The sequence below is a fragment of the Typopeltis vanoorti genome, chromosome 23 (genome assembly GCF_054136105.1).
Source record: "Typopeltis vanoorti isolate ZY-2024b chromosome 23, IOZ_Tvanoo_1.0, whole genome shotgun sequence".
NCBI classification, from domain to species: Eukaryota; Metazoa; Arthropoda; class Arachnida; order Uropygi; family Thelyphonidae; genus Typopeltis; species Typopeltis vanoorti.
This window is the reverse complement of record NC_143571.1, coordinates 36064132-36091898: the sequence shown is the minus strand read 5'-3', so window position 1 is coordinate 36091898 and position 27767 is coordinate 36064132. Positions and strand designations below refer to the sequence as shown.

General features: G+C 35.2%; 1 protein-coding gene across 1 annotated transcript in view; it reads left to right on the top strand.

Annotated features, from left to right (window-relative positions):
* mgl (low-density lipoprotein receptor-related protein megalin) overlaps positions 1-27767 on the top strand; it is an 890817-nt gene that overhangs the window by 403302 nt on the left and 459748 nt on the right. The window contains exons 41-42 of the mRNA XM_090412774.1: positions 2662-2890; positions 18545-18682. Coding sequence (XP_090268900.1) covers positions 2662-2890; positions 18545-18682 — 367 coding nt within the window. The remainder of the gene's footprint in view (positions 1-2661; positions 2891-18544; positions 18683-27767) is intronic.

Here is a 27767-nt window from a genome sequence, read left to right as displayed (position 1 = left end):
CCTCAATGTTTAGTGTTTTTTCTTTTTTTTTCTTTTATAATGTCACCTGAAGAAGGCTGTTACAGGCCGAAACTAGTAGTGTGTTTATATTAAAACCTTTTTAATTAAATCTCGGTTCTAGTCATTCAATTTTTTTCATAAAACAATATATAGGGATAATATATATATATATATATATATATATATATATATATATATTATCCCTATAATAAACAAAAAGATAATATATGTGTATGTGTGTGTGTGTGTCATCATCATCATCAAATTCCTGATATATACTCTCAAGGGGTGTACAGGATATGATAGTACTACATGAAAAATTTACATCATTACTAACTTCCTATCTACAATTTTCCTCCAAATAAGTCTGTTAAATGTCAAGACTCCAATATTATAACCTGGCAGAGAACACTTGTTTTGCTAATCTTTCCTCTCCCATTCTGCTTAAGTGACCATACCACCTGAGATTTCCTGAATGCTGACAATATCAAGTTCTTTCCTAATATCCTCGTTTTTAGTGTGATATTGCCATTGATGCCATCTGTTCTTGCCTCTATCTTTCTCAGGACTCTCATATCTGCAATCTCTAGTCTTTGGTAGTGTTTACTTATAACCCAGCACTCAGATCCATAAGTTAAAATTGGTTTAAGCACTGTCTTGTATACAGCTAATTTAGTGTTTTGGCTAATTTCTCTCTTATTCCATATAAATTTATTCAGTTGACTTCCTACCATGCTAGCTTTGTTGAGTCTGTTGTCTATTTCCATGTTTAACTTGCCATCTTCACTAAAAATTGTGCCTAAGTAGCTGAAATGTTTTACTTGTTCTGTAGGTTCACCATTCACAATGCAGTTGATATTTTCAATGTTTCTGCCTATTTTCATTGTCTTTGTCTTTTTAATGCTGACCTTCATATATATATATATATATATATATTTAAAATGCTCTATTAATATGCACTCCTTAATGACTATTTATGGTTGATGTAGTAGATGGTTTAATGTCATGTAATAGGCTCACAATGTCTTGATCTCCTTTGTAATTTCTTTTATTTCCATATATATATATATATATATATTATGTTGGCAAATAAGTTCGTTCGGTTTTTCAAAGTGGAATGAAACACATTTTATTTAATATATGTAATACACACTAGTCAGTTATATATTGATCCTCTTTATCAGTGACCTCTTGCCATCTGGCCACCAACTTCATTATGCCACGTTCATAAAATTCCTGAGGTTGACTGTCGAAAAACTGATCCAGGTATCTTTGACAGCCTCCTCATTAGCGAAGGTTTTCCCATTTCAGTGAATTCTGCAACGATTGGAATAAGTGGTAATCAGAAGGTGCCAGGTCCAGTGAATACGGAGGATGCAGCAAAACATCCCAGCCAAGATGTAATGATTTACTCTGGGTTGTTAACGATGTGTGGGGTCTGGCGTTGTCGTGGTGAAAGACAACTCCTTTCCGATTTGCCAATTCATGATGTTTTGTGCTATTTGCACGGGCCAGTCGCATCAGCTGTGAGCAAAGACAGTTGAATCAATCATTCTGTCTGACAGTAACACCTCGTAGTGGACAACACCTTTATAATCCCACCACGCAGAGAGCATGATCTTTTTTGGGTGCATTCCCACTTTCAAGGTTGTTTGCAGAAGTTCGCTCTTGTGCCCCATGATCTTTTACATACCATGTTGTCGTACACTACCCATTTTTCATCTCCCATAATCATCTGCTTCAAAAATGGGCCGTTTTCTTGGCGACGTCGGATCGGCAGTCATTTTGGAGGAGCAGTCATATTGGCCTCAGTCAATTCATGCGCCACCCAAACATTGAGTTTTGAAACATATCTCAGCTTGTGCAAATGGTTTTCAACACTTTTATGGGATATGTTCAGTACTGCAGCAATCTCCCGCACTGTTTATGACAGATTTTTGTCGACGATATCCCTCAACATTCGAATCAACTTCGATCAGGCGACCAGAGCAAGGTGCATCACTGATGTTGAAATCTCCAGAACAGAATTTGGCAAACCACTTTTGGCATATGCGCTGTGTTAAGGCATCATCCCCAAATACACTGCATATTTTTTATGGGCCTCCGCAACTCGTTTGCCTTTTTTGAAATAAAAAAGCAAAATATGCAGGTAATGTACGTTATTTCCTTCCATTTCTAAAAAATATGTTACATACACGCAACTGAAGTAGGCCGAATGAAAATTCACTGAAAGGTTATGTGAAATGTCGCCTTTCAACTGCACAATAGCATTGCGCGATAGCACAATAATAATGACAGGTGAAGCGGCGTAAACTTATACTAACACATAAACTGAATGAACTTATTTGCCAACCCTATATATATATATATATAATATGGTTCTGTGATGAAAATATTGAACTGGGAATCAAAATAACATAGAGATATACCTAAAGAGAACACATAAAAATAATGATATGATTATGATATAATTATAGCATAATTCTGCAGCATATGATAACATTATCTACTTTGTTTCTTTATTTTGTTTAGCAGTTTAATGCTTGTGTGTGCATGTGCGCGCATGCATGTGTGTGTGTGTTTATAAGATGTATGCATTTGCTTTTTAATCTTTTGATTGTTATATTTATTTATTTTATTTTATGATTTTTTTTTTTAAAGAGGGTCTCTTTTAGTGGTGGGAGACGCCAGTATGTGCGAAGAAATTTGCCTAATCCCATGGGCGTGGCCATTCACGATTCATTTGTATACTGGGTGGATAGAAATTTACGCACTATATTCCGTGCAAGTAAATATGTTGGGAACAACAGTACTAATACAGAAACTCTAAAATCTGATATGGACACTCTCAGAGACATTGTGATATTCGATGTGAAAAATCAACCCTCAGGTAAGTTATTTTTATCTCATATCTCTGCATCAGATTTTTATAACATTACATATTTCTTCACTATATATAAAAATGATTGTTACTTAAGGATTAGCATGAGCTCCTTTTGCTATGAGCCATTCTACCTCCACCTATGCCTGTCATACTTTTTCTTAAATGTATTCCACTCTCCTACCATCCTTCACAAGAAAATTCTGAAAATACAGTAACTCAAGTTTCTGCGTGTCCATACAGGTGGGTGAAGATGGGAAAGGGGGGTATTGTCTATGGACACCTTTCATGGAAAATGAGTAATCCCTCAATGGATATTTAAGATACTAGAATAGTATTACATGAAAAGTTTATATTATTACCCTATCATAACTTCATAAGATAACTTCCTATTGATAATTGTTCTCCAAATTAGTCTTTTACTTATCAAGACTCCAATATATATCATCAGACCTTATGTTTTAGTTTTCTAAGCCACTTTTCACTGCATCAATCCACCTAGATTTTCATTTTCTGGGTCTTTTTCTTGCTATCCTGGCATTAAATGCATGTTTTGTTAACCTTTCATCTCATTCTGTTTAAGTGAGCATACCACTTGAGATTAGCACTGCTCACATATTTCTGAATGTTAGCAATGTCAACTTCCTTCCTAATATCTTCATTTTTAATACTATTCTGATATTGATGCCATCTGTTCACTTCACTGATTTTTCACAGAATTCTCATATCTGGTTTTTGATCCACTGTCACTATTTTGTATAGCTAGTTTAGTCTTTTGACTAATTTCTCTGTTATTCTATATAAATTTATTGAGTTGCATTCCCCATCATAACAGCTTTGCTTATTCTGTTGTTTTTTCTATATTTAATTTGCAACCTTCACTAAAAATTGTGCCTAAATTGCTGAAAAATGTTACTTGTTTTATTTCTCCATTCAGAGCAGCTGATATTTTCAGTGTTCTTGCCTATTTTCATAGCTTTTATCTTGTTGTTTTCAAAGTTTATTCATGCCAAAATTGTTACTGCATTTAATTCAGTTTAGTTAAGCTATCTTACAGAGACACTTGTTCTGGATTTATTTATGACATCATCTGCATAAAGCAAAAAGTTAAGATTAACATCTCCAGTTTTGATATCTTGTTTAATGCCATATTCCTTCATAATGCTATCCATGCAGGTGATGAATATAAGTGGAGATAATGTGTGTCTTGTCTTACACCTGATTTTACATCCCTTCAATTCTAACTGCTGACTTACAACTTTTCTCTTTGGCTCCTTATTTTATGCTTTTACGCCTATCAAATATTAAATACAGATACTGGTTTTATTTCCATTATTTCCTAGTTATTGATCTTATGAGTGGGGGGATGTGAAAAGTTCTGATAAACACTTAGAACGAAAATTACTTAACTTTACGTCTTCTTGTTTATCCTAAAAGAAAAAGAACAAATAATTACAATTTGATGACACATGGGGCTTAAGGGGTTTAATGATATGTTCTTTCTTGTGGTTATATCAGTTGCTTTAATATCATTTTTGTTCTAGATGTTTATCAGAACTTTTCATCCACCTCTCGTACAGTGAAAATCTCATTTTCTCTACTTGGCCTGAACTTTGCTTGTTTATCTTTATCTCCAATTTCTCTCTCATTATTTTCCTATACTCTCTCCTCAAATATACTTTGATAAAAATCTTGGAACACTCAAGCAGTTGATTCCTCTGTCGTTTTAGCATTCAGTTTTATTTATTTATTTATTTTTGTTTCATAGATTGGTACTTTGAGAGCTCTACTTCAGTCATCCAGAATTCAATCTTCTCAACTATGCGGTGCAGTCTCTGTAATTTTTATAATTCCTATTGGAGCATTTCTGTTCGAATATCATCTTCTCTTGCTGCCGCATACTTGTTTACCTCTTGTTACTCACATTCACCTTTAATGTTGTTTTGTGATGGCCATGACTAGAAGAGTTCTGTAATAATGTTAATAGTTGCAATTCCAGTTGATACAAATGAACATTACAGTGCAACACCTATCTTGAAGTTCTCTTATGCTGAGAATGTGGGAGTTAAGAAATATCAAAAGGACACAAAACTCATATATTCCTATCCCATTTTCCTATAATTTCAGCATATTTAAACTTTATGTCGTGAGAGAGTGTCTGTTTGGAATGCATTAATTGCATGAACTATGATGGCATCAGGCTTCAAATAACTCCTAAAGTGATCCTCACATACCGATAGGAGGAAGAGAAGTACGTTTAAGTTAGTGAGAGGATTTTATCAGATTAATCCAGAGGGGATTATAAAAAGTGTAGAAGGTGAGAGGGGAAGAACCAGAGATCATTCCTGGAAGTTATGTAAAAGTATGGTGAAGAAGGGTGTGAGGAGTAGATTTTTTACACAGAGAATGTCAGTGAATGGAATGCATTACCACAATGTGTTGTTAATGCAAGGAGTGATTCTATATGATAAATACGAGGGTGGTCTGAAATATTCTCGGCCTAACAATGAAAAAAACGAATTTATAATTTCAAAATTATTTTTATTTTTCAACATAATCTCCCTTAAGACTAATACATTTATTCCGGCAATGCTCCAGTGCCATTATCCCATCCCTGTAGTGGTTCTCAGTAAGATCTGCAAAATACCCCTCTACAGCTGCAATCATCTCTTGATTCAAAGAAAAACACTGACCAGCGAGGAAGAGTTTTAGTTTTGGTAAGAGAAAGAATTCAGAGGGAGCCAAATCTGGGGGATATGATTCGGCAATGCTCCAGTGCCATTATCCCATCCCTGTAGTGGTTCTCAGTAAGATCTGCAAAATACCCCTCTACAGCTGCAATCATCTCTTGATTCAAAGAAAAACACTGACCAGCGAGGAAGAGTTTTAGTTTTGGTAAGAGAAAGAATTCAGAGGGAGCCAAATCTGGGGGATATGGTGGATGTTCCAACAATTCATAGTGCAAATCCCTTAATTTTCCCATTGCCAAAACACCTTTTGTAGGCAGGTGCATTGTTCTAATGAAAGATGATTTTTTTCTTCTGCAAACCGGGTCTTTTCTCACAAATTTTTTCATCTAGTCTGGTTAAAAGATCGGAATAATATTCCCCAGTTATTTTTTTACCCTTTTCAAGATAATTAATAAACAAAATGCCTTTAGCATCTCAAAACACCAATGCCATGATCTTTCCTGCTGATGGAACCGACGTTGTCTTCTTTGGCTCCGAACAACCGGCTTCTGTCCACTGTTTTGACTGCTGTTTGGATTCTGGTGTGTAGTGGTGAATCCAAACCTTGTCCGTAGTAATAAATTGACACACAAAATCAGTTTTATTCTTGTTAAAATGCTCCAAGTACTGTTCAGAGATTTTCATGCGAGTGCATTTTTGATCTGCTGTGAGCAAGCGCGGCACCCATCATGCGCAAAGCTTTTTCACATGCAATTCTTCATGCAAAATATATCCTACACGTTCTTTTGAAATGCCTATTGTCTCAGCAATTTCACGCACTATAACTCTCCGATCATCCAATACCATATCGTGCACTTGATCAATGATTTCTAGTGTTGTTACACTTTTGAACATCCTTCACGTGGATCATCTTCAAGGCTAAATGTTTAAACTTTGCAACCCATTTCTTAATTGTTGAAAACGAAGGAGAAGAGTGTCCATAAACTTTTATGAACTTTGAATGAATTTCTTTTGGCGTTAAACGTGTGGACAGACTTATGTGTTCGTCGAACATGTTGTTTATTATTTTAACGGTATAATAGAACACAGAAACTAAGTAAATAATTAATTTATTAACTTGATGCTGATATTTCGCTGGTATTATAACCAGCATCTTCAGAGCACAAAAACACTATTTGTCACAATACGCAAGACTAAAACAACATGGTGTACTTAAAATTGTAGCAGCAATACAAAGACTAGAGTCCTGATTTTGGCGCCCTCTATCTGAAGAAAAAAAAAAAAAAAAAAAAAAACCGCTATCATATATTACTAGAGTCCTAGAAAAGTGCTAGTTTTTTCTTAATATGACTGTCTCCCAGATCTTGACAGCATTCCTCCTTTATCACATCCAGGAGTCTACTAAGTACCCTGCTCATGCAATCAAACCTACTACGGTCAAACAGGAAGAACTGTGAATATCCGCATCAGCGAACATAAACGATACGTCCGGAAATATCATTATGGGAAGTCGGGCCTAGCAGACCATGCTCTGGATACCCCTGCACACAGGATCAACTGGAAAAACACAAAAGTACTACACAGAAACCCATATAAATCAGAGAGATTGTTCTTAGAGGCGACAGAAGCCCTAAAACATACTCCAAATCTCAACAAATATGGCTGTATTAACTTGCCGAAGATCTGGGAGACAGTCATATTAAGAAAAAACTAGCACTTTTCTAGGACTCTATTAATATATGATAGCGTTTTTTTTTTTTTTTTTTTTTTTTTTTTTTTTTTTCAGATAGAGGGCGCCAAAATCAGGACTCTAGTCTTTGTATTGCTGCTACAATTTTAAGTACACCATGTTGTTTTAGTCTTGCGTATTGTGACAAATAGTGTTTTTGTGCTCTGAAGATGCTGGTTATAATACCAGCGAAATATCAGCATCAAGTTAATAAATTAATTATTTACTTAGTTTCTGTGTTCTATTATACCGTTAAAATAATAAACAACATTCTTTTGGCGTTAAACCTTCTTTTACAAAGACTTTTATAACTGCACGATACTCAATTTTATCCATTTCTAGGGATACAGACAACATTTTTGCTTCAGACAGCTGTATAAAACAATCTACTTGATAGAATGACTTGCAGTTTCACATGGATGATTATGATAGATGTACCAACTTAGAAAAAAAAAAATCTTTTCGATGGTGTTGCCGTCTATGGTCAAGGCCGAGAACTTGTCAGACCTCTCTTGTATGTTGTCAGTTGAATAAGCCTCCCAAGATGAGTCTTTCGACTCCATGGAGGGTGTAATAATAATAATAATGATAATGATTTTTGTGGCTATTTTGTTGTTTGTTCTAATTAATGTTAGGTCAAGGAAATTGATGGATTTTTCATGTTCTGTTTCTATGGTGAATTTTAGTCTGTTGCTGAAGTTTTTAAAGGATGTTTGTAAAGTGGTGATGCATATTGGTTCCCCAATGCATAGAATATCGTCCACGTATCGACCATAAAAGGTGATGTTGATGGGGGGGGGGCTAAGTAGGTGTGATTCTATGTGTGATAGGAAATTCAGTTAATTGTCCCCTAATATTTTGGCACATAGGGAGTCTGAAAATTTGGATATAAAAATTATTGTTATATTTAACCTCCCTACTGGCAAAGTGGATGAAATAGTGAGACCAAATTGCACTTCTTATCCATGTTATTCAATGGGTATTACAGAATCACATCCAGATTTATCTAAACGTCTATAGACATCATGGCCAGTTGGGGGGGGGGGGAGTGTTAAGAAGTTTGCTGAAATTAGTAGTTTGATTACGTTTATGATATCACTGGGCATTAATTTTCTTCATGAAGCTAGGGTGTGGTCATCTGTGAGTAGTGCGTGCACAATGTCTAATGTTCGTGGGATGTCTACGTTAGTGTATAACGAAGTGAGGATGTCTTCATGGGATAGAGCTAGGTTTTTTATTTTTTTGGAAAAGGTCGTCTGTGTTTTTATCATAAATTTGGACTTGGTAAGTAATGGTTTGAGTGGTTTGGCTACAAATTTCGATAAAGGTGATGTGGTGGTGTTTTTGTATGAGACTATGTATATACAGTATATGATTCTGTTGGCATTGAGTTTCAGTGTTTTAAAAACAGTCGTGTCTTCTTTCTCATAAAAAGAACCTCATCTTATCCTCTCTTTTCAGTAAGATAACAATCACCATACATCATCGTCGTCGTCATCATCAAATTCCTGCCATGTACCCTCAAGGGGTGTACAGGATATGATAGTACTACATGAAAAATTTACATCATTACTAACTTCTTATCTACAATTTTCCTCCAGATCAGTCTGTTACTTGTCAAAGCACGAATATTATCAGATCTTATATTTCTGTCATCTAAGGCACTTTGTACGCTATCAAACCACCTATATCTTGGTCTTCCTCTGAGTCATTTTCCTGCCAACCTGGCAGAGAACGCTTGTTTTGCCAATCTTTCCTCGCTCATTCTGTTTAAATGACCATACCAACTGAGATTAGCTCTGCTAACGCATTCCTGGATGCTGACAATGTCAAGCATCCAGGAATGCATTAGCAGAGCTAATCACGCCTCTAATCTTTCTCAGGACTCTCATATCTATGGTCTCTAGTCTTTGGTCAAGTGTTTTACTTCTGACCCAGCTCTGAGATCAACAAGTCAAAACTGGTTTGAACTCTGTGTATACAGCTAATTTAGTGTTCCGACTGATTTCTCTCTTATTCCATATGAATTTATTCAATTGACTTCCTACTATACCAGCTTTATTGATTCTGTTGTCTATTTCCATATTTAATTTACCATCTTCACTAAAAATCGTGCCTAAGTAGGTGAAATGTTTTACTTGTTCCACAGGTTCTCCATTCACAATGCAGTTGACAATTTCAACGATTCTACCTATTTTCATTGTCTTTGTCTTTTTATTGCTGACCTTCATACTATATCTATTACAACAGCTATTCAATTTAGTCAAGGAATCTTGCAGACTCGTAGCGGATTTATTGATAAGTATAACATTGTCTGCATAAAGCAAAGAGTTGACATTAACTTCTCCAATTTTGATATCATGTTTAATACCACTTTCCTTTATAATGTTAATGTGATCCATATAGATAATGAATAACAGAGGGGATAATGTACATCCTTGTCTCGCACTAGATTTAACATTAAACCATCTTCCTGTACTTCCTTCAATTCTAACTGCTGACTTACAACTCAAATAAAGACTAAATATTGTTTGATATAATGCTCCATTGACACCATATAATTGTAGCGTATTGAATAGCTTTTCTCTTGGCACCTTATCATATGCCTTTTCCAGATCTACAAAACTCAAATAGAGATCTTTGTTATATTCCCATGATTTCTCCATTATTTGTCGTAAAGTGAAGATCTGATCCTGACAGCCTCTATTTGGCCAGAATCCAGCTTGTTCTTCACCAAGCTTTTCTTCTGCAATTCTTCTCAACTGTTTCTCAAGTACAATCACCATACAGGATTAGATATTCTCCTTGCACTTAGATTTGCCTCTATTTCTTTCCTGGCAAAAACATATCACATCAGTAATTTCCTCAGTTCAAAAGCCTGCTCATTCTTTCTCACTCAAGGTGGTAATTTTTATTCATCCAAATACATACTCTGTACAAATCCCAATTTGCCCATCCTTAAAATACCGATCATATGTTTGGAATGGTGCACCTAAAATCTCTGTAAAAAGTCTTGATGTTGTGTGGAGTAGAATGATACTTTTTGGACTTGTTTAAACATAAGAAGCAGCTGTCCATCATTCCTTTTCAGTCTAATTATAACTGCACTGCACCTATTTCTCCTCTTTAGCTTCATTCCATCTGCTGCTGTTTTCTGGAACAGTCTTCCTCATCAAGTATTCCCAACAAATGCAACCTTCAATTTTTCAACTAAAATTCTGACTGATTCCTTCTTTTCCAGTCCATACCTGCATTCATTATAGGTTCTTCTGCTATTTGTTTGTGAATTGATATTAACAAAAAACTTCTCATGAGAGTGCATATCTCTCTTTTTGTTGAAGCACTTTCATTTAAATGGTCATATTGTCAAGCTGCCAAGAGAATTTGGTTTGGTTTGGTTTATTTATATTTATGGCTGAAGCAACAGGTTATGAGGCCAGTGTATTATGTATGTTAATTGTGTGTTTAAATTACAGTCACAAACATCCAGGTATGCTTACCACTCGGCCAACCAGACTACTGCCAAGAGGAGGATGTTCCTTAAGATTCTGTCGTAAATGTAACACTTTTTGCTTCCAAGTGTACGGTAATGGAATGGTTGTTGGAAGTTTTTCCATGTGCTTATACTATAATTAAAGATGCCAAGAAATTATATTCTTGGTTTAATCCATTTATGCAAGTGTAAGCAAACAACGTTTGCTCCTGAAGTATTTTCAGGACTGGGCAACTCATATATAGAAGCTAATGACTTCACATCACTTGCCTTATAAATAATTTCTCAGCATCTTTAATTTATAGTATAACCAAGTGGAAAAACTTCCAACAACTATCTCTAATCCAGAGTATTTTAATAATAAAGTGTGACATCCTTTGACTACTTGGATAGGAAAAATATGACGTCTGCATTACTTCAACCTTGGTTGAAGTAATGTAGAAGTCATATGTGATCTGGCTCCCACTGACCCAGAGGTGATATGGCTCCCACTGATGAGACCTCAGTAAAGGTTCGAACCGGTCTGGGTAGTGACCCTTTCCATAATGCACACATTATACAAGGCCATAAGGATATATGCTTTGCATTATGGAATACTAAGGCAAGTGATGTGAAGTCATTAGCTTCTATATACGATTTACCCAGTCCTGACAATACTTCAGGCACACCTTTGTTTTCTTACACTTGGATAAAGGATTAAATCAAGAATATAATTTCTTGGCATCTTTAATTTATAGTAATGGAATGGCTTTTTGTCACTGTAGGCAATGCTGTTTACATTGATGACTTTACAATTTTCTACCATTCCTTTATCATGAGGATCATTGCAAGGAAACTTTAACATATATCTTCATGGACTTTTAAGTAATGACCTCAGATTTTCAACAGAAAAAACTATGTAAGCAAAGTTTTGCCAACACCTCAATCTTCATCCTAACCCAGTGTTAAGCATGAGACAAACTATTATTCCAGTAGCAACAGATGCCAAGTTCCCAGGACTTATTTGTGATAAAATGTTTACATTTTCTTGCACACATTTGTCAAGTAGGTGCAAGAGAGTACAAAGCATCCTCTTGTATCCTGTTCTTTGCAGAATGAGTACTGATCTGTGTTCTTTGTTTGATCTGCATTGTGCATTTATTTGTTTAATGCCTGATTATGAGTCACAAGTCTGTACCTCTACAAGGGAGAGCACTGTTTAATGGTTGGATCCACTTCATCAGCAAGAAATATGAGTAAATACTGGTCATTTCTGCATTTCACATTGAGAGGTTTTATGTTACTTGGCTTGACATTCCTCTCCTCCACTGATGTTGAAGTCAAGTCATCTCCTATACTAATACTATTCATTGTATCACTCCTGTGATCTTTTGCAAGAAGGGAGTCAGAAGAATCTTGAATATCCTCGATATAAAAAAAAAAAGTCTGTAATAAAATTATTGAACCATTATTCTCACCTCAGTTCTGTATTAAATAATGGTGAGGATCATTAACAGTCAACGTTTTTGCCACTCAAAGACTCTGCAGGAGAAATTATTCCACTCTAGATCCACAGAGGATCTTCTAGCCAGCATCACATCAGCATGGATGTCATAGTAAGGTTTGAAAGTGGGGGGGGGGAAGAAACGTATGTTGCTCTTAATATTTCCATGGCATTTAATTGGGTTTTGTAGAGAACTCTCAACTGTTATTGTGTGGCCAGTTTTCTCTCTGGCTTTTCACAGGATGTGATGGTTGATGACTTCAGATTGCCATACTAATGAAGGAGTGCAGAAGGACTCTTTTTTTCATTTACCTACTTTCTTTCTTTCTCCTATGCATAAATGACCTTTTCACACTGAACTTAAATCCTGTTCATAGTATTGATGATGATAGTTTTCTCTCTGGCTTTTCACAGGATGTGATGGTTGATGACTTCAGATTGCCATACTAATGAAGGAGTGCAGAAGGACTCTTTTTTTCATTTACCTACTTTCTTTCTTTCTCCTATGCATAAATGACCTTTTCACACTGAACTTAAATCCTGTTCATAGTATTGATGATGATAGTTTTCTCTCTGGCTTTTCACAGGATGTGATGGTTGATGACTTCAGATTGCCATACTAATGAAGGAGTGCAGAAGGACTCTTTTTTTCATTTACCTACTTTCTTTCTTTCTCCTATGCATAAATGACCTTTTCACACTGAACTTAAATCCTGTTCATAGTATTGATGATGATAGTATGTTTACTTCATTTCTCATAAGAATTTGAAGATCTTATAATGATGAAATCTTATATTACTTAATTATTCCATGCTTATAGATCTATAGCAAGTACTTTAACTACTTATCTCCATGCCATGTCATTCTCCATTGGGTTGGACAATTTATTCAACTTTTTTGTCATAAACACATAGTCATATAAAAAAAAAAAAAATTCTTATCCCCTTCCAGCTACATAATACTGAAATATGAAGGCAAGATCAGATCTCTCTCTTTTTTAATTCTGATAAAATGCTTAATTAGGCTTATTTTCATTCTGTGTTCCTGTGTTCATTGGATACCAGTTTTACTCACTAAGCATTCACATGGGTTATAACCTCAAGCTATTTTAGAGCAACGTTAGCCTGCTGATTGTTTATTATTATTATTACGTGACACCTCCAGGGAATCCAAAGACTCATCGAGGGAGGGAGGGCACCTACTCTACAACTCTGTCTCCACCACTCACCATCCACCAACTACAATGAACCACAACTACACCAATGCCATCCACCACTGATCACCACCATTAGTATTTTCACAGGCAATCACAAACATCCATGTCCACGTCGGGATTCAAACCTGTAGCCTTTTGGTTGGAGAGCAGATACTCTAACCACTTGGCCAACCAGGCCGGCAACACAGTCTATGTGTCATCCCACCAACTCAGCTACTCATCCTCCTCCTCTTCTTTCATTCTGTCTTCCTGTTTCATTGGATATCAGTTTTCCTCACTTAGCATTCATTTGGACTGTAAACACCAGCTATTCTAGATTAGCATTAGTATGTCTTTTTCTCTTAACCTTTATTCATAAGTGGTCCTAATTTGTGGTATGTTCTACATTCTCTTGTATGTATGTAGGATTGATATACAAAAAAATTTTTGTTATAATATGACAAGAGTGAGATGCATCAAAAAAGTTGCAAATGCCAATAATTCAGTATGCAGACTGTGCATGAGAAATGGTGTGCAGTTTGTTGATGTATGGTGTGTCGTTGATGGTAGAAAGTATTGCAATTACAGGATCAATTACACATGAACCTATTTGGTGTTTGTTTCAGGGAAAAATTTTTGTCCTTAGTAGTAGATGCCATACATATGTTGCTCAACTAATCATTATTTTTAGTAGATATTATCGATATTATTATATATTATTATTACTATTATTATTATTATTATTATATAACATCTCCAGGGAGTCCAGTGGTATTTTGTTTATTTTTTACTGTGTTGTTAAACAGTGTTGTTTAGTGAACTATTATTATGCAATATACTTTCAGTTTTCTTCACTAAGCGTTCATTTGGACTGTAAACTTCAGCTACAATGCCAAGAAGAAGAAAGAAAGGCTGAAAAAACCTATAGCTAGAATGAGCAAACACTGGATGTGACTAAATTTCCCCAACTATATGACTACTCTGATCGAAACCAGAGCACGATGCAGCTTTCCCAAATAATAAGCAATACTGGAATAGCCCAAAGAATTCATAAATATAACAGTAATCAATACAATCCTCTTTTCCTCTATATAGGAAAATTTAATTTAATTCTATATTTAATTGACAAACACTTAAAGAAGAGGAAGACCTTACCATCTTACAGCAAGAACTAAAACATATTAAATGGGACATCATAGGTTTAAGTGAAGTTTGCAGGCAGGATGAACATTTAATAAAATTAAAAAAATGGAGACTACTTATACTATTATGGGAAAACTAAAAGACGATAAAGAGTTGGATTTCTAATTAAGAAAACAATTACACACCTTATAGAAGAATTTAATTATACAGATAAAAAGAATAATAGAAATCACACTAAAAATAAACTCCAAACTTAAAATGAGGATCATCCAAATATATGCTTCCACCTCATCCCACACTGATGAAGAGATAAAAGCATTTTATGACTCACTGCAGCACACTCTAGACAAAAAAAGAAATAGCAATCAAAACTTTACTATAGTAATGGGCGATTTTAATGCAAAAGTAGGTCATCCCATTTACTAAATAGACACAATAGGACCCATATATATATGGTACAAGCAGCAACTCAGGAATGACTATTACAGAATTCTCTATCAGTAACAAGCTTTATGTTATGAATACATTTTTTAAGAAAGCCCTCAAAAGAAAATGGACATGGAGAAATTCAAACAGAGTGATAAAAATTGAAGTATATATTTAATAATATAAATAATATAAAATGGAAATGGGCCAGACATTTATCCGAAAGAGAAGATGAGCGATGAACCACCATACTAACGAACTGGATTCCAAAAGAAGGGAAACAAGGCCGAGGACATCCTAAAAGAAGGTGGAGTGATGAATTGTGAAATTTTGTTGGAGAAAATTGGTCAACCATTGCCAAGAACAGAGAAAGGTGGAAAGAACTGGAGGAGGCCTTCATCCAGCAGTGGACAGAAAAGGGCTGAAAAGAAGAAGATACTTTCAGAAACATTTTTCTTTATGGCACCAATGCATATAAGAAAAATGGTGACATCAATGTTGACTGATATCAATGATGGGATTTAGTGCAATGTAGTGTGTGTTTAATGTATATGTTGCCGAGAATGAATGACTTGTGGTGTGAGAGTGAGAATGAAGAAAATATTTGTCAGAAATGTTTCGTAAGTGAGTGAGTATAAAAAATGCAAGTCATGTCAGGAGTGAAAGAATTAAGTGACTGATATTATGGATATAAGGAAGGATTATTACAGTGTTGTGGAGAATGTAGCAGGAGCAGTGAATGATAGCACAAAATATGAGTGAGAGCTTGAAGAAAATGGTTGAAAGTAACAATATGGATGAAGAAATACTTGCATGGAAAGAAATTGCACAATTTGCAGACTCCTTCATAGGACAAAACGTGAGCTGAAGCGACTGGAGAAACAACTGTTTCTGGTAAAGAATGATGGAGAATGAAGGAAAGAGTGAATGAAAAAGCATAAAAGTATGAGAAACTGGGAGAAAAGAGATAGTATCATATGGGGATTTGATGATGCGAGGTGTACTTAACAAGAGGTGTACTTAACTTAGCAGAAAACATGCTTCTGACTCCATAGTTCACACCCTCCTTATACAGCTTCCAGGGATGACCTCTGTTATCCCCCAGTCTCCCACCATTTTATGAAAAACCTATCCAACATTAATCCTATAACAATCCCTTACCAACTTCTATGTCTCTATCATATCACCCTCTTCCTCCTATTCACTAGACTCTGCAGATTGCATTACTCAACCTTTCTTCATATTAAACATTCCAGAGATCAGAAACTACCTTAGTCAATTACCTCTGGATCCTCTCCAACATCTCTTCATCCTTTTAAAAACAAAGTTACCAAATCTGTGTACAGTAGTCCATATGTTGAATAATCATAACCTTATACTATTTAATCAGAATCTCCTTACTTCTACAAGTCAGTGTCCTCCACATCATTGCCAGAGTTCATTGTTTAATTTTGGCAGTATGTCGTCTAAATTTTAGATCTTTATCCATCATCACTCCAAGGTATCTTATTCCTTCACCTCCAACAACATATATCAGCACCAAGTGTAAATTCTACATTCCATCTTTGTTTCCCAAATTTAAAAACATTACATTTTGCAACATTTAACTGGCATCCCCACTCATGTGTCTGTTCACTCATTCTTTTCAAGTCTTCTTGTAAGGCCACATCACCTCCTCTGGTCCTCAATAGTTCATCCCAATCATCTGTAAACAACTGAATATCCCTATCCAAATCTTTCCCAATATTATTAACATACAGGTGAAACAGCACCGGCCCTAATACACATCCCCAAGGGACACCACTAGTGACTTTCTTCTTCCAGGATATTCCTCCCTCATATACAACTTGCTGATACCTATCAGATAGCCAATCTCCAATCCATTGCACTAATTTAATATCTAACCCCATCCACTCTAGTTTGACTATTAACTTATCATGTGGTAATCTATCAAAAGCCTTTGCAAAATCTAAGTATTCTACTGTGTATCCATCTCCTTTGTCCAATGAAGCTGTCACCTTATTGTAATAAGTAAGTTAATAGATTACTAAAATATGACCTACCTTTAGCAAATCCATTCTGTCCATCAAAGATAACACCACTGTTGTCAGTACAATTCTGGATTCTAGTTCTCACCAGCCTCTCCAACACTTTAACCATATTATTACTTATAATAAAATTAGTTTAATCCTTTATCCAAGTGTGAGCAAACAAGTGATAAAGGATAAAGGATTAAACTAATTTTATTATACTCTAACCAAGTGAAAAATAAACTTTCAACATCTTTCTCTAAATCCAGAGTAATTTATTAAAAAAAAGGGTGGCACACCATTTGGCAATTCCTATAGGTAGAGATGACTTGCTAATGCTACTGCCTGGTATCTCCACTTGGGCCTGGCTCCCACTGAAGAGACCTTAATAAAGGTCAAAACTAGTCTGGGTAGTGGCCCTTCCCTTAATGCATAACATTAGACATATCTGCAAGGAGATGTGTTTTGCATTATAGGAGATACTGAGATAGGAGTGTTGTTAGCTTGCTCCACCTTTGCAACGAGTTGCCCTGGTGTTGTACCACCTTACCCCAGTTCTGAAGATACTTTCAGGTGCAAACCTTGTTTGCTCACACTTGGATAAAGGATTAAACTAATTTTATTATACTCTAACCAAGTGAAAAATAAACTTTCAATATTATTACTTAGTTACTTGGTTATTTTAACATCTCCATAGAGCCTTGTAATAAGCAGTCTCATAATAAGGAAGAGCACTCTAACCACACAACCCACCATATACAACTTTTAATCTGCCATCTACCACACCAACCAGATATCCTGATTAGCTGTGTTGTTAGTATCTACTCTCCATGCAAAGGTTATGGGTTTGAATCACACTGTGGGGATGGATGTTTGTGGTTGTCTTTAGGTGTGAGATGAGTGTGAATTTCATTTAGTTGGGAATTTCATTGTTCATTGCAAGACCACTCCACTTATTGGTGACCTTAAATTGCTTAAAAAAAAGTTCAGTGTTTGGTTTGTAGAGCAGGGTTTCCAGATTATGTGAAAAATAATTTAAAAATACAAAAAATATATAAATGAATAAAAATAGAGAAAAAACTCATTAGCCGACCCTTGATACTAATGTACTACTACTAGGTTTACTAATAGTAAACCTAGTAGTAGTATACTAATATACTAATATGTTTGCAACCTTTTGTGCATGGATTCGTAAAAATAAAAAAAAAATTGAAATTGAAATTGAAATTTTTTACTAAATCTTGCAAAAAAGATTTAGCAAAAAATCTTCTCTGTCACACAGTTTGAATTAAAAAAAAAAAAAGATACGGAATAGCTGTTGCTCATTTTATAAATAGAACACTTATAGAATAAATTTTGGAACATCATCTAAATGAATTTCAAAAAATTTAATCTTTTCAAAATTTTGTGATACTTGCATGTGTGTATAAAATTTTTGACAGTTATTAACATCTCAACTTTTACATAAATTTAGGTGATACACCTTGTGTCAGAAGAAGCAACCCTGTATGTGAACAGCTATGTTTTGCCATGCCTACAACATATACAGAAAGCCAGTGGAAGTGTGCATGCTCCTCTGGGTTTTTATCAAAAGATAAGAAGAAATGTGAAGGTAAATGTTATTATGTTTTCTTCTTTTATTGTAAACAGAATCACATCTGTTATATCATTCCAATTTCCACATGCTTCTTCTAAAAAAAATTCAGTGACACTGAAGTCATCAAAAACTTCAAGAACTTAAAAAAAGAAAAACTGCAAAGTGATGAAAGTGCATACGATCTTAATATAATAACTTTTCCCCTTGCTTAGTAGGAATAAGAGAGCATTTCTCTACTCATATTTATTCTGAGATTAGCTTTACCTTTATATATGCTTGAAATACCATTATTACCTTTATATATGGTATTTTACTCAAAATGCTTTCATTTTTAAATACTCAGTCATCTAATAAGGTGTGCTTATAGGGCCAACCATGAGGTTTATTTCTTAGAGGATAAAGTCAGATACCACAAAAGAGATCTTTTGTGGTATCTGACTTTAAGGAATGCACATTAAGAAACAGACCTTCTGGCTGATGCTTAATCCTTGCCTTCCTGTTACCGTATTCATTGGATGAAGAACAAAATGAATAACTGCAGGCAATTTGGGACTTTACTGATCTATATGCACATTATGTGGCAAATTGTAATCAGACATCATGCTGGCTGAGTCATTGCCTGGTTATACAAGACTTCTGCTGTTTTCATCAGGTAACCAGGATGAAAAGTCAACTACTGGAACAACCTTAATCTCAGCAGAATTGAAGACATGTAAAGCAAGATGAAAAATAAATATCAAAAGAAAAAGAAGTAAAGTTAACAAAAGAATTAGAAAAGCACTATATCAACATAATTTGTTGTTATTGAAACTATGAAGATTGAAGTGGATGATGATTCTGCCTGAGAAAGTCATCTAAGCCAAGAAAGAAAGAGAGAGAGAGATAGAGGGGGGGGATACATATCAAACACTAAGCATGAAGATGAACTTCTTGAATGAGCCACTTTCATATAGAGAATCGTTGTGGATTTCAGTCTGGAAAATATGACTATGATATTTAACTATGATTCTTCTATGATGCCATAGAAGAATCGATTAAGAATTAATTAAAGAAAATGAGTAGAGAAGGAAGTTGATATATTAAAAAAAAATGGAAATTAGTTCTTGTTGCATATCTGACAGAGAGAGAGAGAGTCTCAAAGTCTCATTGATTACATTATTGTTAATAATGAGGTTCAGGATGCAAGGGTATAGAGTGAATTTGAAATAGGAAGTATTTTCAGCTAGTGTTCATCAGGATAAATATGATCATCCCATTGATAGAAAAAAAGAAGAAAAAAGGACTAACATTTTCAAAAGAATTAAAGATCTCCAAAAGAATCAAATGTTGCAAATATTGCTAGGGAAAAGTGTAGGAATTTGAAAACAAGAACTAAAATCTTATATAAAATCTAAATTTTGATTCACTCTGCGAGAAGGTATGACATGAAATTGACTGTAAGTCAACTTTAAAATAGAAAATTAAGTAGAAAAATGAAGTAGGATGTGAAAAAGAAGAACCTATTTAAAAAGTTTTTGGTTAATAATTTGGCATGTGCTATTGGAGATGATAGAAAAAACAATGTAGAGCAAACTTAATTTATATAATTAAGTTTGCATAAAAGTAGCACTAAACAAACGTCATGGGAGTTTTGGAAAAACATTTAGAAGATTAATATCATGAAGATGAAAAAATGCTTTGATGCTACCGAGAAAATTTAGAAATGGTGAAAAGGTTACCACAAACCAAAGACCAAAAGTGATATCAAAACTAGATGTTCATATAATTTGAGTAATTACTTTGAACAATATATTGCATTATATTTGGTAACAAATAAATATGATAGACAATATTAATGTGTATTGTGATCACAATTAACCATTAATACTTGAAGTAGAACATATCTGTTTTTCTTCCTCTTCATCCCATTATTTCTGTCTTTTGAATTTTGTATTTTCTTAAAGAGTGTAGTCTACAGATCTTCATCTCTAATGTTAACAATTATCATATTTCTCCTGAACCTTATGACTATAAAACGAATGACCTCTTGTGAGTGGTTACACAACTACTTAGCATTAAAAAAGAAAAGAAAAAAAAAACCTGAAAAATTATCCTGAAATGGTGTTCAATCCAGTTGACTTTCATTATTATAAACTCCATAATTGCAAACTCACTCAGTACAACTACTACTGAATGCAAAGTATTCCTGTAGTTTCTAAAGTTAGCATGAACAATAACTATAATATTTTAAGTCATTCTCTAACAACATTGAAGTTTCTATTTTGCAGAATGTTGATGTCAAGTGAGGTAATATCTCAGTTAATCAGGAATTAATTATTATTATTATTATTTTTATGGGTACTTCATGGATAGGGATCCCAGATACGTTGAAAAAAAAATACGGGACACTTATGACTGAGGGTGAAAGTATGCACATCCATCACATATGCCAGTCTTACAAAATGATTCTAACTTTCCAAGCGTGTGCGTGGTAAGGTTTATTATTCACACACTTTACTAAGTATAAGTAAACAAATAGTAAATCAAATTGTTAGGCTGCATATTTTCATTAAGCCACTTTAAGTTGCCTTCAAATGGTTGCAGATACAAAATAGATTAATACAGTAATGCTCTTCTCACCTGACAATATTCTTATGAATCAATCAGTCTTGCAATACTTTTCTGAAGAATGAATTTCACTTAACAATTGTTTGTTTTTAAGAATCATGTCATGAAAAGTTACACAATCCTCACCGAAGAATGATTTTACAGACAATTTGTTTTTCTCATCAGTCCACAGTGCGTTCATGTGAGAAAATAATCTTTTGACACACGCATTTGTTCTAGTGATACACATAACGAACTCACAAGCCACCACAAATCGTGCACTCCACTTTATCTGTCTCGCCCAATTTAGTAGATTTTTTTAAAAACAGAAATTGAGCTTTTAAAGCGTCTGTATAATCACATTTCCTTTTCGGCATTTTCAACGTTCAGCAGGGCCACAGGAGAATTGAAAAACCATACATTTCAACAGCAGCCATACAGTAATTAATACTCTGCAAGCACCAATCTGTTTCTCTCCGAGCAAGCTTCTAAAATGGCGTGGGTCAAGCAGACCGTTCCATGCTATTTAAAGCTGAGCCGATATTACGCCAAAATGTCAATGCACATGCTCACTGTTCTAACGAACTTATCATTGTTGCAGTGTTGCCATCACTCGCCTTGAGAAAACAATGTGTCTACAGTTCCCTGTAATGATGGAGAGCGATGTTTGTAATAGAATAGAAATTGTAACTCATCAATTTTATTATTCAGTCTTGAACTCTAAAATACATGAGAAACAGCTGTCCCGAAGAGTTTTCTTGGGACAACAGGACGCATTAACCAAAAACGGGACGATCCCGTTGTTGCAGTGTTGGACGTCTGGGATCCCTATCTATGGAGTCAAAAGACTCGTCACAGCAGACTCACACTATCCATTAACACAATGCCTATCATACATCTCCTTAAACTTATTCACTGTTCAGGTGCTCACAACCACCTCTGACAATTCATTCCACTCATTCACCACTCTCCAAGTAAAGAACCTAGTCTGCACACCCTAACCACACTCTTAGATAACTTCCAGGTGTGATCCCTTATTTTCCCCCTACTCTCTATCTATTGAAAAAATTCTTTTGTGTCAATCTTAAGAATCCCATTAGTAATTTATAAGTTTTTGCCATATCTGCTCTCCTCCACCTGTCAGCTAAATTCTTCAACTGCACACCTGCAATTTATCCTCATAGGGATTTTGGTCATGTTCCAAGTAAAAGAAAGAAAGAATAACTTTACTTCATGCAAATGATATGTGTGTAGCAGATGCAAAAGGAATTTTCAACTAATAAGGGTGTTTAGCTATGAGCTGTCTACGTGTTTATGTAGCATAGAACTCAATGCTACCTTCCTACTGCATGAAGAAACTTGGGTGTATGAGAAGGATGTACTATAACTAAATAAGAATTTCACAATAGGGGACTTATGTAATATTAGAATGGATGCTAGAAAGGTGTTTGGTTCAACTAAGTCTTTTACCTGGTTGTTTATTTGAGTTTCAGCACAGAATGATCCTGTTGTATTGTACAAAGTATGTGCAAAGGCCAATGTATCTCTGGAGGGAGAGAAAGGTGTGAAAAGAGAGAGGGTGAGAAATATGAAATATATGAAAATTTCATATTTTCAAATATCTTCACAATAAGTGAAGATATTTGAAAAGTTTATGAGCGCTCACATGCATTAACAGGTTGATACTGAGTGTATAATTTACACTGAACAGCATGAGTTTATAAGGAAGATCATGTTTGAGTAACTTGCTCACATTTTATAAAATTATTATGGTTGAGTTAGACAATGGTTATGGATATGCCATGATCTTTTAGACATTATTCAGGCTTTTGACAGATATAGCATGGAAGGAGTGATCTCATAATGGGATCTCCTAAATGTTCCTGATGAAGAGATATGGTCAGAGCTGAAAGAGCAGGGAGATAGGCATGAGGTGCATCCTGATCCATAAGGATGGTTACCTGGTTACAACCAGAAACATGATTCTTATTTTTGATACTCCTAAGCCTCTAACATCTGTTAAAACAGATTGTCGTGTTAGACCCTACATCCCTAATCCACTTAAATGCTTCAAATGCCAGAAATATGGACATGCCCAAACTCCCAGGTTTATAGTTTTGCTAGGGAGAGCATGCTTCAGTGGTTGGACCTAATCCATCAACAGGGTATCCAGCTAGCTTCCCGTACTTTTCTCATATCACCCATTCAAAGTCTTTATGAATGGGTGATATGAGAAAATATCACCCCCCCCACCTCCCTCCCCTATATCACTCAGATGAAAATATTTGTCTCTTAATTATACCCTAAAAATAAATTTCCTTCCTGATCATCCTACATGGACTAGTCTCTTTTCTCTCCATTGCGAGGTCCAATATCACACACGTCAGACTACAATTCATTCCTTTGGGATGCATGTTAAAGAGGCTACAGAAGCTATTTGCATAAATGCCAATAGCTTCCATGAAGGTTGACAACATTACCTGCACCAAACAAAATAGCCACAGATGGTATCAATGGCAGTATCACATCAAAAAGGAGGATATTAGGAAAGAACTCGCCATCATTATGGCGAGTTATTTCTCAGGTAGTATGGTCATTTAAACAGAATGGGAGAGGAAAGATTAACAGAATGAGTGTTCTTTGCCAGGTTGGCAGGAAAAAGGCATAGAGGAAGACCAAGATGTAGATGGATTGATACAGTAAAAAGCACCTTAAAAGACCGAAATATAGGCTCTGATAATATTGGAGTCTTGACAGATAATAGATTAATTTGGAGGAAAACTATTGATCAAAAGTTAGTAATGGTGTAACTTTTTAATGTAGTACTATCATAATTAACCTGTACATCCCCTGAGGATAAAAATCAGGAATTTGATGATGATGATGATGATGATGATGATGAACAAAACAATATTCCTCCATGGTGGGCTTGCACTCCATCCTACAACCTCTCACTTTGTCAGCTACAGAAGTCTCATACACCATCATCTGTCTACCTTCAATTGTTCAATGCATAGAAAACAACCCACTCTGATTTTTTACCCATGTCTACTGATGGTTCAAGATCAGATATCTCTGTTTACTGTGTTTCCTAACATTATGTACTATCTCCAAACAGATCTCACTCCACTGCAGTAAGTATACAGTAGAGCTGCATGCCATTCAGCTCGCACTTGTGCATATAAAAGAACACTCCTACTAGAGGTGTGTAATTTATACACTCTTTCAGTTCTTTTACAGGCTATCTCCTGTCTGATATATAATCCACATCCAGTGCATCCTTGGTAAGGTGTTATAACTTTTGTACAAAATAAAGTCTCTTAAGTTCGATGTCTGGTTGTGTTGGATTCCCAGCCTCATTGGAATTAAGGTAAATAACATTGCAGGTGCAGCTGCTAGATCAGCTCATACTTTTTTTGACATACTCTTTGACAGGCCCATATTTTGGAACCATCAAACACGTTCACACAGGTTATAAAATCAAAGCCAATTGCCCACTCACAATACTCCTGTCAGGAAGTACTGACAAACAAATGCTTGAACAAATTATATGATGCATTTAAATTTTTACAAAAATTTAATTTATTCAGACACATTTGATAATGATCATAGATTGCTCTGTTATTTGGTTTGGGGTTACATTGTCAGTGCATGATGCTAAAAGTTTATTTTTTGCTCACGCAGTCAAAGGCTTTCCTATAGTCTATAGATGCCAAATATATTGGCTTATTAAATTCTTTATGCTTTTAATAATAATTTCAAAGAAAAGTAACTATCTGCATATCTGCCTTGCAGAATCCATTTTGTTTGTTCTTTATCTTATCTCTGTAATGACTCTCTAGTTTTTTTTTTTTATAATTTTAGCATATATTTGTAACCACTATTGAGAAGACATTATTTATATGGCTACTCCATGCGGTCAAAAGACTCACCACAGGTGACTCACTCTAGCCATTAACACAATACCTATCATACAGCTCCTTAAATCTATTCTCTGTTGGGGCACTCAACCACCTCTGGCAATCCTTTCCACTCATTCACCACTCTCCAAGTAAAGAACCTAGTCCACACACACCCTTACTAATCACACTCTTAGACAACTTCCAAGTGTGACCTTTGTTTTCCTCCCCACTCCCTGTGTATTTAAAAATTTCTTTTGTATCCATTTAGTAACTTATAAGTTTCTATCATATTCCCTCTCCTCTGCCTATTAGTTAAACTTCTGCAGCTCACATACCCTCAATCTATCCTCATACGGAACATTCTACGATTTCTTACTGGCTTGGTCACTTATCTCTGAATCCTCTTCACCAACTCCTGATCTCAAGAAATCAGGTGACCAAATCTGTGCAGAGCAGTCAACATGTTGCCAAATCATAGCCTTATAAAGAGCGATAATAACCTCCATATCTTTACTTGTCGATGTATTCTCCAGCATCCAGGTGATCCTCTGCGTTATTTTGCCAACTCTTGCAATATGTCTTCTGAATTTCAAATCTCTATCCACTATTACCCCCCCCCCTCTCTCTCTCTCTCTCTCTCTCTCTCTCAGATCCCTAGCCTCATCAGTTTGATACAAAATATGCAATCTTTTCATTCTGAAGTGCATTACTTTACATTTTACAACATTGAATTGATAATCATTGTCCTTTGTCCACAGTGACAATTTATTTAAATCATCCTGTAAGATAATTACATCATCTTTATCAATCATTTCCCTGCTTAGTTTTGCATCATCGGCAAACAACTGAAAATCCCATCTTCTGCATATTCACATTTTCTGCCTATATCATTAATATACAAATTAAAAGGTAGTGGTCCTAGTACAGAGCCCTGGGTCACTTCACTAGTCACCTTCATTCACATTGATTCCATTCCACCATACATTACCCTCTGATGTCTGTCTATCAGCCACTCCCCTAACCATTCCCATTTGCTCCAACTTATGTAATAGATTTCCATGCAGTATTCTGTCAAATTCCTTTGCAAAATCCAGCAGTATGGTTTAGTCATTTCCTTTATCCAGTTCTGCTGTCAGCTTATTATAAAATATGAATAAATTACTGAGGCAGGACCTACCTTTTTACAAAGCCATGCTGCATACTATAGAGTATCATATTCTTATCCACCCATTCTTGAATTTTACTTTTAACTAACTTTTCCAAAACTTTAACCACCACTCCAGAAATTCTAATTGATCTGGAATTTGCTTTTGTCATGGAGCTACCTTTATGTAAAGGAACTATCTTATCCTCTTTCCACTCCCTTGGAACCTTGCGAGAGACTTAGATTAAACATCTTCATCAGGGGTACTGCCAGTTCACTTGCACATTCTCATAGTGTACAAGCTGACATACCATCCAGGCACACTGCTGTATTCACACTGATATTTTTCAATATACTGAGTACCTCCAGTTCATCTACCTCAATGCTCACATCAATCTTTGTCACCTGAGTAACTGCAAATTCACTACCTGGATGATATACCTTGCAAAGTGATCACTTAATAACTAAACTATTTCTTCTGCTTCTGTCACTTTCCAGCTATCAGCACTTAGCAAGGTTATCTTTCCATAACCATTCGTTCTCTTAATTACTACATAGCAAAAATACTCTTTTGGATTTATTTGGTCTGCTTGGCTAATTTTCCTCTCAAAATCTGATATATCCTTCCTTATAATACTAGTTACCCTTCTTGCTTGTGCTTTATATTGCTCATGGACAGGCCCGGCTGGTGGCGTGTGCGAAGTGTGCAATATACACAGGCACCGCAGAAGAAAAGGCGTCTAAAAGATGTCAAAAAATATGCGATAAGAGTTTAAACGAACAACGAATGGTAATATGATTATGAATGTATGTTGTCTTCCATTCGGGCCCCTTCAGATCTTCCCGGAAATGAACAAATAAATTCTGAAATTGTATCCCGGACCTGATTATATCACTGTAATTTTTGATTAAAATTTACGAAAATATACCTAAAATAGTTCTTCTTTATTTTTTGATGTATCATAAATTACCTTATGATTAATTGTTGAGTTCCTGCTTATACGATTTATTTAAAAATAAATTGTATAAGCAGGACTAATCCATAGGTATCATTATACTGTAAAGTGGTTTTCATTTGTTTTTCATTTCCTGGTCGTTTTATTCACACTTTATTCAAAAAAAAACTTTTTTTGGAAAGGTGTCGAACATTAATCGCACACACAAGAAAAATACTGGGCGCGGCACTGCTCATGGACATGCTGATCACCTTGTTGTTTATATTTCTTCCACAATGCTTTTTTTTTTTTTTTTTTTTTTTTTTTTTTTTTTTTTTTTTTTCAGCTTCTGCTTTATATTGCTAGTCATCCACTTAATCCCTACTCAGTTTATCCTGCTGACCCTGGGTATGCACTCTGATACTGCCTCACTCAAACAATCTTTGATCACTTCCCATGCACTGATTGATGATGTTCTTTTTTAAATAACAAAACCTGTGGTGCGTTCATAATTAGAAGAAACACATGTATAA